This window comes from Gymnoscopelus microlampas (assembly GCF_963454915.1).
Source record: "Gymnoscopelus microlampas genome assembly, chromosome: 23".
NCBI lineage: Eukaryota > Metazoa > Chordata > Actinopteri > Myctophiformes > Myctophidae > Gymnoscopelus > Gymnoscopelus microlampas.
Window position 1 is genome coordinate 30935788 of NC_139960.1, and position 14409 is coordinate 30950196.

The following is a 14409-nucleotide window of genomic DNA, read 5'->3' on the forward strand; positions in this document are numbered from 1 at the left end:
ACGAGTACTTATATATTCTATAAATACATTCTATTCTATAATCTAAATATATTATCAACAATCATGTATATATATATATATATATATATATATGTATGTACACATACACCCATACATACACGTACATATGGCATATATATACATTCACACAAATACAATTATCTAAAAAGATAATATACACCATACACAGATTATTTATAACTCTAGATTGTTATAACTCTAGATTCCTCCCTATATAATAATGCATTCTTTATATCTTTTTTTTAAATTGGATCACTTTTGAACATTGCTTGAGCTCCACATTCATACTGTTCCATAGCTTAACTCCACAGATTGAGGTACAGAACAATGTTAATGTCGTCCGAGCACCTCGAGTTTTAAAATGTAACTCCCCCCTTAAGTTAAAGTCCTCCTCTCTCACAGAGAACATCACCTGGATATTTCCAGGGAATTGATTGTTCCTTGCTTTATACATTATAAGGGCAGTTTTATATTCTATAATATCCATTAATGTTAAAAGATTTTAATTTAAAAATAGTATATTAGTATGATCTCGATATCTAGCATTATGTATTGTCCTTATAGCTCATTTATATTCATTTATATTGATTTATGATTTATATATATTTCCCCAAATCTCTGAACAGTAATTTATATGGGAAAACCAGGGAACAGTAGAGCATACGGAGTGATTTATAGTCCAAAACATGCTTTGCTTTGCTCAGAACTGAAATACTTCTTCATAGTTTGTTTAGTATATGTGTATATATTTGATATGAGATTTCCAGTTAATTCTATCATTTATTATCACCCCAAGAAATGTGTCTTTCAATACACCATTTACCTGTATATGTACTTGATTATCTATTTTATAATTACTAAATATCATGAATTTAGTTTTAGCCAGATTTATTTCTATTAAACCACCTTTTTAACTTGCACAATTCAGAAGTGACCAGGTCCAATAGCTCCTGTAGATTTGTTCCAGAACAAAAAATATGTGTGTCATTTGCAAATGCTCCCAAGACAGTTTAGGATCCAATACTGACCCCTGGGGTACTCCATAAGTAATGTTCAAGCATGATGACCGACTCATCCAACTTCACAAATTGTTTCCTGTCACTCAAATAGCTTCTCACCCATTGTAATACTATTCCCCATATCTTTCCATTTTATGAATTAATATTTCATGATTAATAGTATCAATACATTGAGATCTAGAAATATCCCAGCTACATACTTGAATTCATCTATACTATAGAGTTAGTGATTTCCTCAACTGATTCCATTAATGCCATTGCTGTTGATCTGTTTGCTCTAAATCCATATTGGCTATCGCAGTGTAGACTGTGTTTTCCAATGAATTTATCTAATCTGTTATTATTGAATTTCATTCCTCAGATGTCACAGGATCAGAAATATTTTCAGCCAAGTTTGGTCCCACATTTACAAAGAAACTATTAAAACTATTAACATATTATAATTATTAATATCCTTATCAATAAAATATTGAGGATAATGTATATTGCCCGAGTAATTTCTAATACTATTTAATATATTCCATATTCCCTTAATATTATTTTTACTGTTATCAAATAGTTTACTATAATAATCCTTCCTGCGTCTCCTTATTATATTTGTTAGCTTATTGTAATATTTTTTTATATTTATTTTCTTTAGTTCTTTGTTTAATAAATTCTCTATACAAAATATTTTAGTTTTTGCATGCATTTTGCAGTCCTTTAGTGATTCACAGTTGGTCCGTATAATTATGTTTTCTACTATATTGTCTTAGTGGACAAGTGGACAATTCTTATCAAATATTTTTGTTGAATATCCTGAAGAATTTATCATATGCACAATCAATATCATTTTCTGTAAATAAAGACTCCAAGTCTTGTGTTAATAAATCATACTTTAGTGCATTAATGGCTTCCTCTGTCCTTACTCTTCTGTATTGGAGTTTGCAGTCTGTCAGATTTCTCTTGCAATTTGTCATAGACAGTAAAAACAGGTAGGTAGATTTTATTAAATGGCAAAGCCTTGTACAGTAGGCACCTTTCGCGTTTATTTAAAATGCCAAACAGTGACACAATATATAAGGGATTTCTTTCTTTTTTCAAAATAAAAGCCACTTGCCGCACTGCAAATTCGGAGCCGCTGCGCTGTGCATGAGGTCACAGAGAACCATGTATTCTTTTAAAAAATGATATTGTCAGTTTTTTCTGTGCGAAAAATCGCACCCTGTCTGCAAAAGCCTTAACTAGGCTGTATAGAATACAGGTGGCTTTCAAAATAAGTCTCGTCTATGGGAGAAATTCACCCAGCATAACAAAATGCAGCTTTTTGTACCATATCTCTTCGCCGAAAATAGCCGATCTACGATCAAGCTTAGATCGGCTATTTTCGCCCAACGTTAGCCCCCAGAATAGGGACACTAGTGTTTGTGTGGTTAATGCAGTGGCAAAAGGAACATTTACTGTCTTTCACTGCACAACGCTCTTCGTCGTCTTTGAATTACGCTCATGGGATGGAGTGGAAGTTGCATTCGCACTCACGTACTACTATAATATGATTCTCAACCTGTGGGCCAGGGCCAAAATAATTGGCAAAAAAAGATTTTAATGATAACATAACATAACCAAAAGCAACGTTTGACAATGTTAATAAACTTTAAACTTTTCAGTTTTCAGGGTCTGTTTCTTGAATTTGCTCCTGTGTTGTCGTTTACCGGAGCCCACCGGAGCCTGCTCCCTAGTGTGTGTCAGCATGTGCTTCTTTAGGATCCCCGGGATGGAGAAGCCCTTCTCGCAAAGGTCACACTTCCAGGGCCGCTCACCTGTGTGGAAGGGTGCAACGGTTAATCAAACTAATCGATAAGAATCGATTAAATAGCGTACATAGACGATTGACAAGCTCACAACGTGTCACATCACAAAGCATTGTGAGCTTGTCGAAGGGCAATTCTTGTGCCGTTGTACAACAAGGTATAAAATATTGATGAAAAAAATGTTCATGTTGATTTGTAAAAAATCTGTGTTTCTCGATTATTCGATTAATTGAATAGGTAATAGACAGAATAATGGTTAACACATAAAGGATACTTGCAGTCCTACCTGTGTGTGACTTCTTGTGGACGTTCAGGTGGGAGGACAGCTTGTAGGTTCTTCCACAGACGTCACAACTGTAGGGCCGCTCGTCTGTGTGCAGCCTCTTGTGCACCTGGTGGTGTTGTCAAAAAAAAAACATTTTAATACATAGGCACATATTTGAATCGAATACAAATTGACATATTCCACAAATTGCACTTCAGTACAGTACTTTTGAGTAAAGGTAGTTGCTTTCCAGCACTGACCTGAAGGTTGCCGATCTGGCTGAAAGCCTTCTTGCAGATGGAGCATTGGTAGGGTTTCTCCTGGGTGTGGGTCCTCATGTGGATCCTCATGGTGTATTTGGTGAACTTCTTGCCGCACATGGGGCATGGCGTCTTGACTATTGGCAGTACGCTGCTCGGCCTGTATGGAGCAAAATTATTATTGCTAACTAAAACCAACAAACTAACTCAAACTAGATTTTTTTTTCAAATAAACATGGCTTTACACACACAAAACGATAACTAACTGAAACTAACTAAAATCATAGAAAAATGGCCTTAGTTTTGGTCTTTGTTAAAAATCTAAAAACAAAAATAGGTCACAACCTGTTGCGATGCTTTTTGAGCTGAGTGGAATCAAAGTGATAACGTAAACACCAGCACACCACCTTTCTAAAAGGTCACTCCTTTCGCCAGGTTTGTGTGCACCCCACACAGCTTACACTAAACACAGCTGACATTCTAAGATCCCTGGATAGAAAAACAGAAACAACAAAAAAAAAACAGCTTGAGAACATTACAATCGCTATCATCATCTTACTTTGTCTTCAGAGGGTGTTTCCTGTGCTTGCTCCTGAGCTGCCGTTTACTGGAGCCACCCGAAGCCTCCTCCCTGGTGTGTGTCAGCATGTGCTTCTTCAGGCGCCCCGGGATGGGGAACCCCTTCCCACAAATGTCACACGTCCAGGGCCGCTCGCATGTATGTGACTTCTTATGGACGTTCAAGTGGGAGGACAGCTTGTAGGTTCTCCCGCACTCTTCACAACTGTAGGGTCGCTCGTCTGTGTGCAGCCGCTTGTGCACCTGCAGGTTCCCGAACTGGCTGAAGAACTTTTGGCAGATGGGGCACTGGTAGGGTTTCTCCTGGGTGTGGATCCGCATGTGAATCCTCAGGGAGTAATTGTTACTGAATTTCTTCTGGCAGATGGGGCATGGCGTCTTGATCCTTACCGCGTGGTAGCGCTGGTGCTTCTTCATGTCTGACTCGTAGATGAAGGTCTTGCCACACTGCGAGCACAGGTACTGCCTGTTACCATAGTGGTAGCCCATGTGCCTCCTTAGCATGGAAGGCAACGTGAACGTCTTGCCGCAGCGCTCGCACATGTGCGGACGATCCCTCGTGTGCCAGCGCTCGTGGTTTTCCAGTTTGAACTCTGTTGGGAAAGTCTTTTTGCAATGCTTGCAATCAAAGCTCTTCGTGCTGGTGTGGCACTCCATGTGCTTCGTGAAGTAAGGATGCTGTGTGAAGCCCTTGTTGCAGATTTCACAGTAGAAAGGTTTCTGAGTGACGTGGAACTTTACGTGCCGCTTGAGGGTCGACAATCTCATGAAACCCCGGGCGCAGTGGCCGCAGTTGTACGGTCGCTTACCAGTGTGGATCATCTGATGGTATGTCAGAAAGCCCTGCGTCCGAAAAGTCCTGCTGCATGTTGAGCACGGGTACGGCCTCTCGCCAGTATGGATGCGCTGGTGGTCTTCCAGCTGAGACTGGTTGGGAAATTTCTTTCTGCAAACTTCACAGGCAACCCTTGAGTCTGTTCGGGACTTAGACGCCAACTTAGTCTTTCTTTCCTTCAACTTTACTCCCCGATTCTCGCTGGGCCCTGCGCTCACATCGTCTGACTTGTATGGGATAAGGGGCGGCAGGGCTGGGAGTGACAGGGAGTTAGTAGCGATTTGGGAGACCCATTGCTGCAGCGTGACTCGTTGAGTCTGTAGCTTCTGCAGCCTGCCGGTTTCTGTGCTTCCTGCATTCGGCGAGGCAGAAGCTTTGCTTATCGGCATGGGAATGATCTTCAAAGGGATCAAGTTTATAGGAGTCTGCTTTGGCTCTCGTGGCTCCGGCGGCATTCCGAGTAGGGGTGTTTTCTGCAGCTCTTCAGTCTCTACTCTGTCCCGGATACTCGTGTACTCATCAGTTCCAGAGACCTCTTGTCTCTTCTCCTGACTTGTGCTGGCTACCGGTGTTGCTGCTGCAGTGTTCGTCTCAACAGTGTCTTCCTGATTTGTCTCACCCGCAGGGTCTGTAGATGTGGTATCGATGCTACTCATTCCTCTGTCCATGGGAGTATCAGGGCTTTCCGTCACCTGAGGGTAGTCCAAGTCTCTGGACATCTCTCCCAGGTCTTCTGTGTCACTGAATGCTGCAGGGCTTGCTACACTCAGGGCGACCTCTGGTGACTTTGGCGGTTCCAATGCGGCAGGACAGAAGGAGAGTGCTGAGAGGACGCAGTTGCCCACAGTGGTTGAGATGGCTGCAGAACAAAGGGACCAGAGGGACACAATGGGTTAAGATCAACTTCCGAATGTGTTCCTTTAAGAACCAGTGGTTCTCAAATATTTTCATTAAAATGTTTTGTCCCAGGGAGCATTTGTGTTGTCAGAATGTTTCAAAAACATATTCCAAATATTCCACATTTTATTGCAAGAGTTTTTGAAAATAGCAGATCTACAAGCTCACAACGCATTGCGACGTGTTGTGAGCTTGTAGATCTGCTATTTTCAAATAGCCGATGCAGGCCTGGGTTTAAAGTGCTCATGTGGCCTATAGTTGATTCTTTTGGGCTTGTTTTCCTACACCTGGTTGCTTATTTTTCTGACAAAATCTGGCAACAGTGGTTCTACGGCTCTGCTCCAGAGCCGACGTGGGCCACGTTTTGCGGATTCCCCCATATTGCATGTTTACACGGAGACGTGAGGCGGAGCCTTTTCAAAGATTTACACTCTGGAAGGGGTTTTCACTTTGTTGCACTTTCAACCCCCGATAGAAATCTAAAAATGACACACGTGCTGCGTTCCCAGTCTTAATGGGTTAAAAGGGATTACAGACGAGGAAAAAGGAGGATGCAATTATTATATGACATGAAAATAAACATAGTAAATGTTAATTTACTTCAAGGAATCTGTCTGTCAGGAACCGTTAATCCGATTGACTTCAAACTTGGCTGGTGTATAGCCAAGGGAGTGCAATGTAGAGTGTGAAGTCAATCGGATGAGCAGTTCTCAAGAACACTGAAGCAGTCATACTGCGGTTCTCGACAAAGCTGCAAGTTCAGGCCGTTCTGAACGGACAGATTACCCCCTGGAAGTGATCCGAGTTTCAAACAGCCACGCCCGAACGGGAACTGAACTGCACTGCACTAGTAATGTAAATTAAGACAGCAATCATGTTAAATTAACTATTAAATAATAAAAATACACATGCTCAAATGAAAACTACCGTACTGACCACTATTTTGGTTCAGTATTGATCTGGGTTTCTGGTGTTGGAGGAGGGTCTTGAGGTCAGTGGAGTCAGGGACATACTGTCCACATGCCTCCAGGTCTGACGGTGCAGTAGAGATCATGTCACCAAGCTGAGTGGAGATAGGAGACAGAGATAGACAGAGACAGACAGAGAGAGAATAATGAACAGTGAGTATTCCACATGTTATTTTATTTGGGATGAACTGAAATTAACAATGAAATTGAAGACTTTATGCAAACTCCAAGCACACTCTGAGCGAGCAAAGATATGGTTTAAAAGCCTAAACTCGACAAAACTAAAATCACCATTAGTCACACCCTAAATCCTTAGATTGTTTTTTAACATTTTCATTTTGCTACATACCCTGAAAAGAAGGCTTGTCAATCATATCCTTGCTCATCCAGAGTGTGCTCAGAGTTAGCCTAACCGCTACCATTGTCTAAATACCTAAATTGTAAATTACATTGAATTCTAAACCGAGAGTCGTATCGCATCTAAAGAGCACAGAGTACGTTTCTGACTGGGCAGCAACGGCTGTCGGTGTGAGAATGTCAACTTAGTGACAGCCTAATTGACTGTGTCTCGGTACGCCATTTGAAAACATTAATGGCAGGTAATCTAAATAGGCATCTATTTATTAATACTGATCAGCATTTAGCCCAGCCCACTGTGTCACTGTCCGCGGTGCTGAAATGGTCAAACCCTGACCCCATCTCTCTCATGCTATCTTTCTGTATGTATTTGGGTCCCAGTGAAAATATTGCAGGAGCAGGCAGTACTTAGCAGGAATATTCTATGTACTCCACTGCACCCTCACCCCATAAATTACAAATTGACCAGATCTGTAGAGGGTGCAGTGGAGTAAATAAAATATCTGGCGGACATATTTTATCTTCTGCCCAAAAAGTGTCCTGAGAGGCTACTCACCCTGGAGAATAGACTTTCAACAACACAAAACAGCCTTTGTTTTCGGTGAGTAGCTAAATTGTTTTGTTTGCTTTTCCTAAAGACGGAGACCTTGCACGGCAGTGTAATGTTCGGTCTATGAGCAGAGCAGCGCGCCTGGCAGAGCGTTAGAGAGAACTCACTAACGCTCTGGACCAACGCTCTGGACCAGGGCTACGGGGAAGAATACATGATTGCTTTATTTTAGTGTAACTTGAACGCGCACTGGGCACGTGGTAATGGGTTAAATTAATACACAAAGGTATTCCCTTCATGACGATGTGATTGGTGTCATTCATGTAGGCTGCTAGCCTACTTGACAAAGATTGTACCATCACGGAACACATGAAAGACTGCCGTTTCCACATTGTGCCAAAACACTACACAGTTGGGCTTGCGAGTAGGGGCGCGCGTGTGTGTGTGTGTGTGTGTGTGTGTGTGTGTGTGTGTGTGTGTGTGTGTATCGGACGCGGACATGAAAGGGAGCGAGGCGGGCAGGGGAAACTCTTTCCTATTGGCTTTCCATACTTCATATTCCGGTTGTTCATGTCGTAAAATCAGGGCGTTTCGAGAATATTTAAGGACGTGTTATTTAAATGACGGTCGGTTGTACATTAGGATTGGCTGTATAGGATTGCTTGATAAATCCCATGTGGACTTGGGCGTAAGATCATTCCTGGGTTCGAATTTAAGCTGTTTTGTACCACTGTACCTACCTGGGACAGGTTGGGTACAGGCAGCAGTTGTTCCAGTTTACACACCAGTCCTGCTATCAGGGTCTGGAGAGCTGTATCAAAACTGGGACCGTACTTCACAGGGAAGTCATCCTTAAAAAAACAAAAAACAAACACAGATACGGACAAAATGTTATATAACCTTATTTTATCCCATATACATGCAAATCTACCTTTTATCAAATATACAGTAAGTGTTCTCTCAGAGTGTGTGTGTGTGTGTGTGTGTGTGTGTGTGTGTGTGTGTGTGTGTGTGTGTGTGTGTGTGTGTGTGTGTGTGTGTGTGTGCGTTATCCAATTATCCAAGTGGAATCAAACTGTGGACGTTGTAAATATGTGGTCCATGCACTATCCAGTCCTGGTGCATTATATTCTTAGTTATTCTCATTGTGTTTGCTTCTGTTTGTGCATGTTTGCAATATGACATTATGCATCAGTTGTCATTACTGAAGACTAGATCATTAAATATATATTCATTACATAATTAGGCGGCTCCCTTCAGATTGACTTTTAACATTTTACCTGGAAGAATTGTTTCCTCTGTGCTGGGTTTTTAAGCAGCATTTGGGCCACCTCCATGAAGTTAGTCTGACATTGCTGCACCTCTGTATCATTCTGCAAATAAACACAGCAGCACACCTGTCAACATCAGAGGTCTGCATTCTCAGCATGGACAATGAAAGATGGAACACTTTGGTTGTATGGTGCAGTGATTCTCAAACGTTTTAATTTCAAGAACCCCCGATAATTCTCAGAGTTATAAACCTGTAAGAGTCAATTTGAGATCCCCTAAAGGAAAACGGAGGGTCCCTGTACCCCACTTTGAGAACCACTGGTATGGTGTATGCAGTGGTGTGCACGCACGACACCCACGCGCGTATAATTAATTTATGTCAAAAAATTGCGCACACTCCGCGCACGTTTCTGGCCCGCACAAACTCGGCCAGGCCCACTCAGGCCCAGTTACACAGTAACACTGAGTACACTTACAATATACTTTGTACTGATTTTCTACTGTTTCTAATGTTAATCACCCTGTAACTCAACCACTTCGGAGCTGCTTTTAGCCTTAGATGTATTTTCATTTCATTTTATTACCATAGAAGTGCAAGGATTGTTATAAATAAATGCTGGTTAGGCTTATCAGATATAATAGCAGTGTTAACAGCGAGCATTCCTGTATCTATTACAAAATAGTATTAACTTGGCATTGAAGACACAAACTGTATTGAAGATTCAAGATTTTGCTGTGCTATGACGCGCAATTTAAATACTAATGGAGTACTCAATTCAGTGACCTACGTTCAATGAATTGAATGGCAGGTCGTTGAAATGTGTGAATTCCTTCGCCAGTAGCCATTAATTATCACCTCAAGAACAATAGCCACACACATGATAAGCCATCAACTCAGAGTTACACTAGTACCACATTCTTGCTGTTTGTATTGCTGCGCCCCCCCCCCCAGCCCAGCCACTTCTGGGTACGTACATCGTATAAAATGCGTATCAACGTATCAGACACACCGTTTTGAACTGTTTTTGGATGTAAACGGTGGCGACGAAAAAAATCGGCAGGCCATACGGCGTATACAGCGTACCACGGTAGAACACACCACTGGGTGTATGCTCAGAGTCAACCCAGTACATTTTATGCCTACTACCTACTAATTATGTGAAGTCTGCGACTGCGCTGGGAACAACATATCAGTGTGTAGAAATCATGGATAATTATCACCTCAATTTTCATTGCCATTTGTCTTAATGTTGTACTGTAATTGTCCTGTTTTTTGCACTTGTGTAATTATGTTGTACTTGTTGTACTAATTTTAACAACCTGCTCAGGGACTACAGATGAAAATATAAAATGCTGAAAAAAATAAAATAAAATAAATGCATGAATGTAATACCGTAGAGAAAGAGCATCTAGTCTCAACCGCATTTCCAAAATCAAGTAAATTCCCATATTCATAATGTTACCGTGGTGACACCGACGTCAAGTTTCTCGATCAGAGCCTGAATGGTCTCGGAGTCGGGGCTATCCTCTGTTTGGAGCAACTCCAAAATCATCTACAACACAGAGAATCAAAAACATGGAATTGGACAAATGTATGACAAATGTATGACAACCAGGTTGTCAGTTCTCGCCAATACAGTCACACCCCAACTATGCAGTTTGTTTTGAAGAATGTGTCCAGAATGGAAAAGAGCTAAATACTTAGCTTGACAACTACGTTTTGCTCAAGAAACCTGGTTCGACCAAAGTGTTAAAGGGTCTACACCATGAATTTTAACTTTTTCTTCATTTTTGTGTGTTTTTGGTCTCCCCCACCTCTCTTCTGTTCCAACAAATACCCGACTTCGAGCATGCAGGCTTTCATAGGCTATCTGTGGTTTTTATGTAAATTGGTCTGAAAACAGTCCGTCAGATTTGTTCCCCCACCCTACGTCACGTCTGGGAACAATTCCTCCCGTTTTTCAGTTCTAACCCAAAAAAAAAATCCAAAAAAAAAAAATTATATTTTTTTTTTCATTTTTTTTTTTTTTTTTAATTTGTTCTTATTTTTTTTTTTTACTTTTTCCACACAGAACCAGGACATAACATGCATACAAACTGGCTCAATAGCGCCCCGTGCCAAACAGGACAATGTGGTATTGCAGGTGAAAGTGCTTTATAAGCCAGAGAGAAGTTAGTTGGAATGAGTATATCTGAGGCTTGATTTAGGCTCAAACCTTTTGAAAAACGTTTGAGGGACATAAACAATATGATATCAAATATTATTATTATTTTTTAAATTCATGGTGTAGCTCCTTTAATGTTGTTGTCGTTGCTTTGCATTTGAAGACGGAATGCAAAGCAATTGGCCTGCTGTAAGCATGTACAAGAAATATGTCTCTAAAAGTATGCAAGATTAGTTGTGGACAGACAAAGAGACACACAGACATTTTGAATGCATGACCTGCTATCCATGCAGGATAATAACAACTGACCAACATGCACAATAATCATACAGTATATGCATGACAAAGAGCTCTCACCCGTGCTCTCAGTCCCAGGAGGAGCTGGGCACTCTGCTTGAATCTCAGGAGATCTTGACGGGTGTCTATCACAGTGGTAACAAACTCCTCCACCTTGTTGTACTGTCTGACGTCTCTCTGCTGGATGACCTGCCAGATGTAGGCATAGGTCAGCTGGAGTGGGGAGGCCAGCAACCTCAGAGAGGCCAGAGGAAGAGGGGCGGCAGACGCACCTGTATGGAAGATATGGAGATAGGTATGCTGGTACTGTGAGGGGGTTCCAGGTATGCTGGTACTGTGAGGGGGTTCCAGGGGGCCCCCAGCAAAATGTGTTAATACTATAGCATTAAATTAATTGAACCATTCTAAACCTATATACTGTATTGTCACAATGTGATGCGTTGTGAGCTTGTACATCTGTTATTTTCCCAAAAAGTCTTTAGAAAATCTGAAGAAATCTTAACAACATCATTCTTGCATGGGAGTTCCTGGCACAACATATTTTCAGATGGGGGTCCGCTGCTGTATGACCGGCCAAATAGCCTACATATTAATTTGGGGTTCCGTCGTCCGTGACATGAAAAAGTTTGAGAACCACTGCTGTTAGTAGACAGACAGACAGAAAGACTGACTGCAGTGTCAACAGTGGTAGACACAAGAAATTAAGAGCTGCAACTTCAAAGACAGAGTGTTGTCTGCACAGAACAGTTTGCATCACGCTCTACCGCCCTCAAGTGCCCTTAAGCGAGGCACTGCAATAGAAGCTGCTCTAGATGGCGCTGCACTTCAACTCAGACACTTTAATTTGAGACAATGGTGTGTGGAGATGTACTGTGTGTGGGCTATTAGAAGAGAAGAGAGGAGGAGACTGTGCTCTGTAGAGAGAAGTAGATAGATCAAGCTTGAGATAGATAATGAATGGACAAAATATGAATTAATACCAGGATTATTACTAAGGATTGTTACGAACATTCAATACCCTACGATCAGCAGCCCCGCCAGCATCAATAATGCTGTAATCCAAAACACATTTATCTTATAAACTCGTTTTTTTAGGGCAGGTAATGTTACATAATTAATTCAGATCCATCAGCAGCAGTGATTTGAATACACATGGACCCCAATGGAAATGACTCTGAGCCATAGGCTTTCTTGGGTTATCCTTTAGTTATCCCAATCAAAAAGTGAATAGCGAAGGTAAGAACATTAACCAGCTAGGTGTCCCCTTGGGCAAAGAAAACAATCTACGTTGGGATCATTATAATCTATCATAATTATTATTATAATTATTATTACTATTGTATTTATATAGTATGTTATTTATATATTTTTGCAGATACAAGCTCACTACGCATTGCTATTTTCACTATTTGTCGTACGTAAATAAATGGTCAAGCAGAATAATGACTAAAAGCATAAAGACTTTGTAAAAGGCTGACGAAGTTCACACAGCGTTGGATCACACAGCTCAGAGGGGAAATGTATTATGTCAGTGGTGTTAAAGTAACTAAGTACTTTACACCACTTACACTTTACTGGAGTATTTACAATTTCCTTTTACTTTAATTGTACTTTTACTCCACTATGTATATGAAAACTTTAGTTACTTTGCAGATATAAATTATGATATTATAAAACATACATTAACTACTTTAGCCCTATTTTATACATATGGCTATTTGAAAATAGCCAGTATTTCTACATTACAGTATTGATACTTTTATTTAAGTAAAAAATGTGAGTACTTTTTCCACCACTGCTGATTAGAGGGTCTAAAATTAAATTCAAAGAAAAATGATCTAAATCTTGGCTTTTATTCAACTAGATGTAACGTTGGAGTGAGTTGAGAACGTAACTTTAATTTAAAAAATATACATGTTTTTTAAAATAATAATATTATATATGTGCGTTCGGAAATTGCGCACCGGAGCACACTCGCCTATTAGTTTGTATTGGCCAGTGCGCTCAGTGCTATATTTTCGAACGCACCCAGTCAGACCAAAAGAACCCCGTCTCCACTAACAACCAAGTAGCCAACCACGGTGCTACCATCCCTCTGGGCAGTGTTGCAAGGTTTTGTGAGAGAAATAAGCAACCATAGGTCTAGTAAACAAGCCCATAAGAAGCCACATGAGCACAGCACTTTAAACGTACAGTCTAAAACACAATTCTGATATGTAGCTCCCCTGGCATAACATATTTTCAGATGGGGGTTAGGGGGACAAATACATATTCATTTGGCGTCCATGACATGAGAAAATGTTTGAGAACCACAAATAAATAAATAGAAGCAAGCCCAAATAAGCAACTATACTTTAGAAACAAGCCCAAAAAAACGCAACTCGCAGCTACCATGGGGATCTCATCTTAAACAATTATATTTATATTGTGAATTATTGTATTGTGAATGTGTACTTCCATGTACTGTTGTTCTCATGTCTTACTAAATAAAGTACATCAATCAATCAAACCAATATTTACAAGCAACTTTACAGAAAAATAATCCCCAAATCGCTTATAATACGCAGACATGGCAACACCGCCCTCTGGGCTATGGGACGCCGGGGCTAACAACAAGGCTTTTCATTGAAGCTAACTTGCTAACTTAGCAACTTACCTCTAGCCTTATGTCGTTTATTCATTTCGCACAGACGGTATATAATAACTTAAGAGATAAGAGCATTAATGGACCAGCTGTGCAACGACGTGTATGTTTTAGCCCTTAGTATACGCTTTAAACCGCAACAGTGTTTCAGGTCGTCAATCCACCTAGAATAATTAAACGACTTCTGGGGGTAGACTGTTTCCAAAATAAAAGCTCTTCCTGTTGTGTTAATCGTGGGTTCGTTCTACAAAATAAAAGCCTTAGCTCCTCTTGGAATCTGGAACACTCATCATCACATCCCCAAACAATCCCACATTCTCAGGCAGTGGTGGAAAAAGTACTCACATTCTTTACTTAAGTAAAATTATCAATAATGCAATGTAGAAATACTCCAAGTAAAAGTCCGGTATATTCAAAATGTACTTGAATAAAAGTACAAAAGTATTGGTATCAAAATGTACTTAAAGTACCAAAAGTAGAAAGTGCTCAT

At 40.5% G+C, this 14409-nt stretch overlaps 1 protein-coding gene across 1 annotated transcript; it reads right to left on the minus strand.

Annotated features, from left to right (window-relative positions):
• Positions 1-1236: 1236 nt before the first annotated feature.
• Positions 1237-14087, minus strand: LOC311039992 (uncharacterized protein). The gene is made up of 10 exons (XM_084050044.1): positions 13932-14087; positions 11336-11547; positions 10277-10366; positions 8822-8914; positions 8282-8392; positions 6603-6729; positions 3915-5628; positions 3356-3515; positions 3117-3222; positions 1237-2839 (listed from the first exon to the last, which is right to left on the minus strand). The coding sequence occupies exons 1-10, from the start codon at positions 13954-13956 to the stop codon at positions 2664-2666; spliced, it is 2814 nt and encodes a 937-aa protein (XP_083906170.1). The 5' UTR covers positions 13957-14087; the 3' UTR covers positions 1237-2663.
• Positions 14088-14409: the final 322 nt, after the last annotated feature.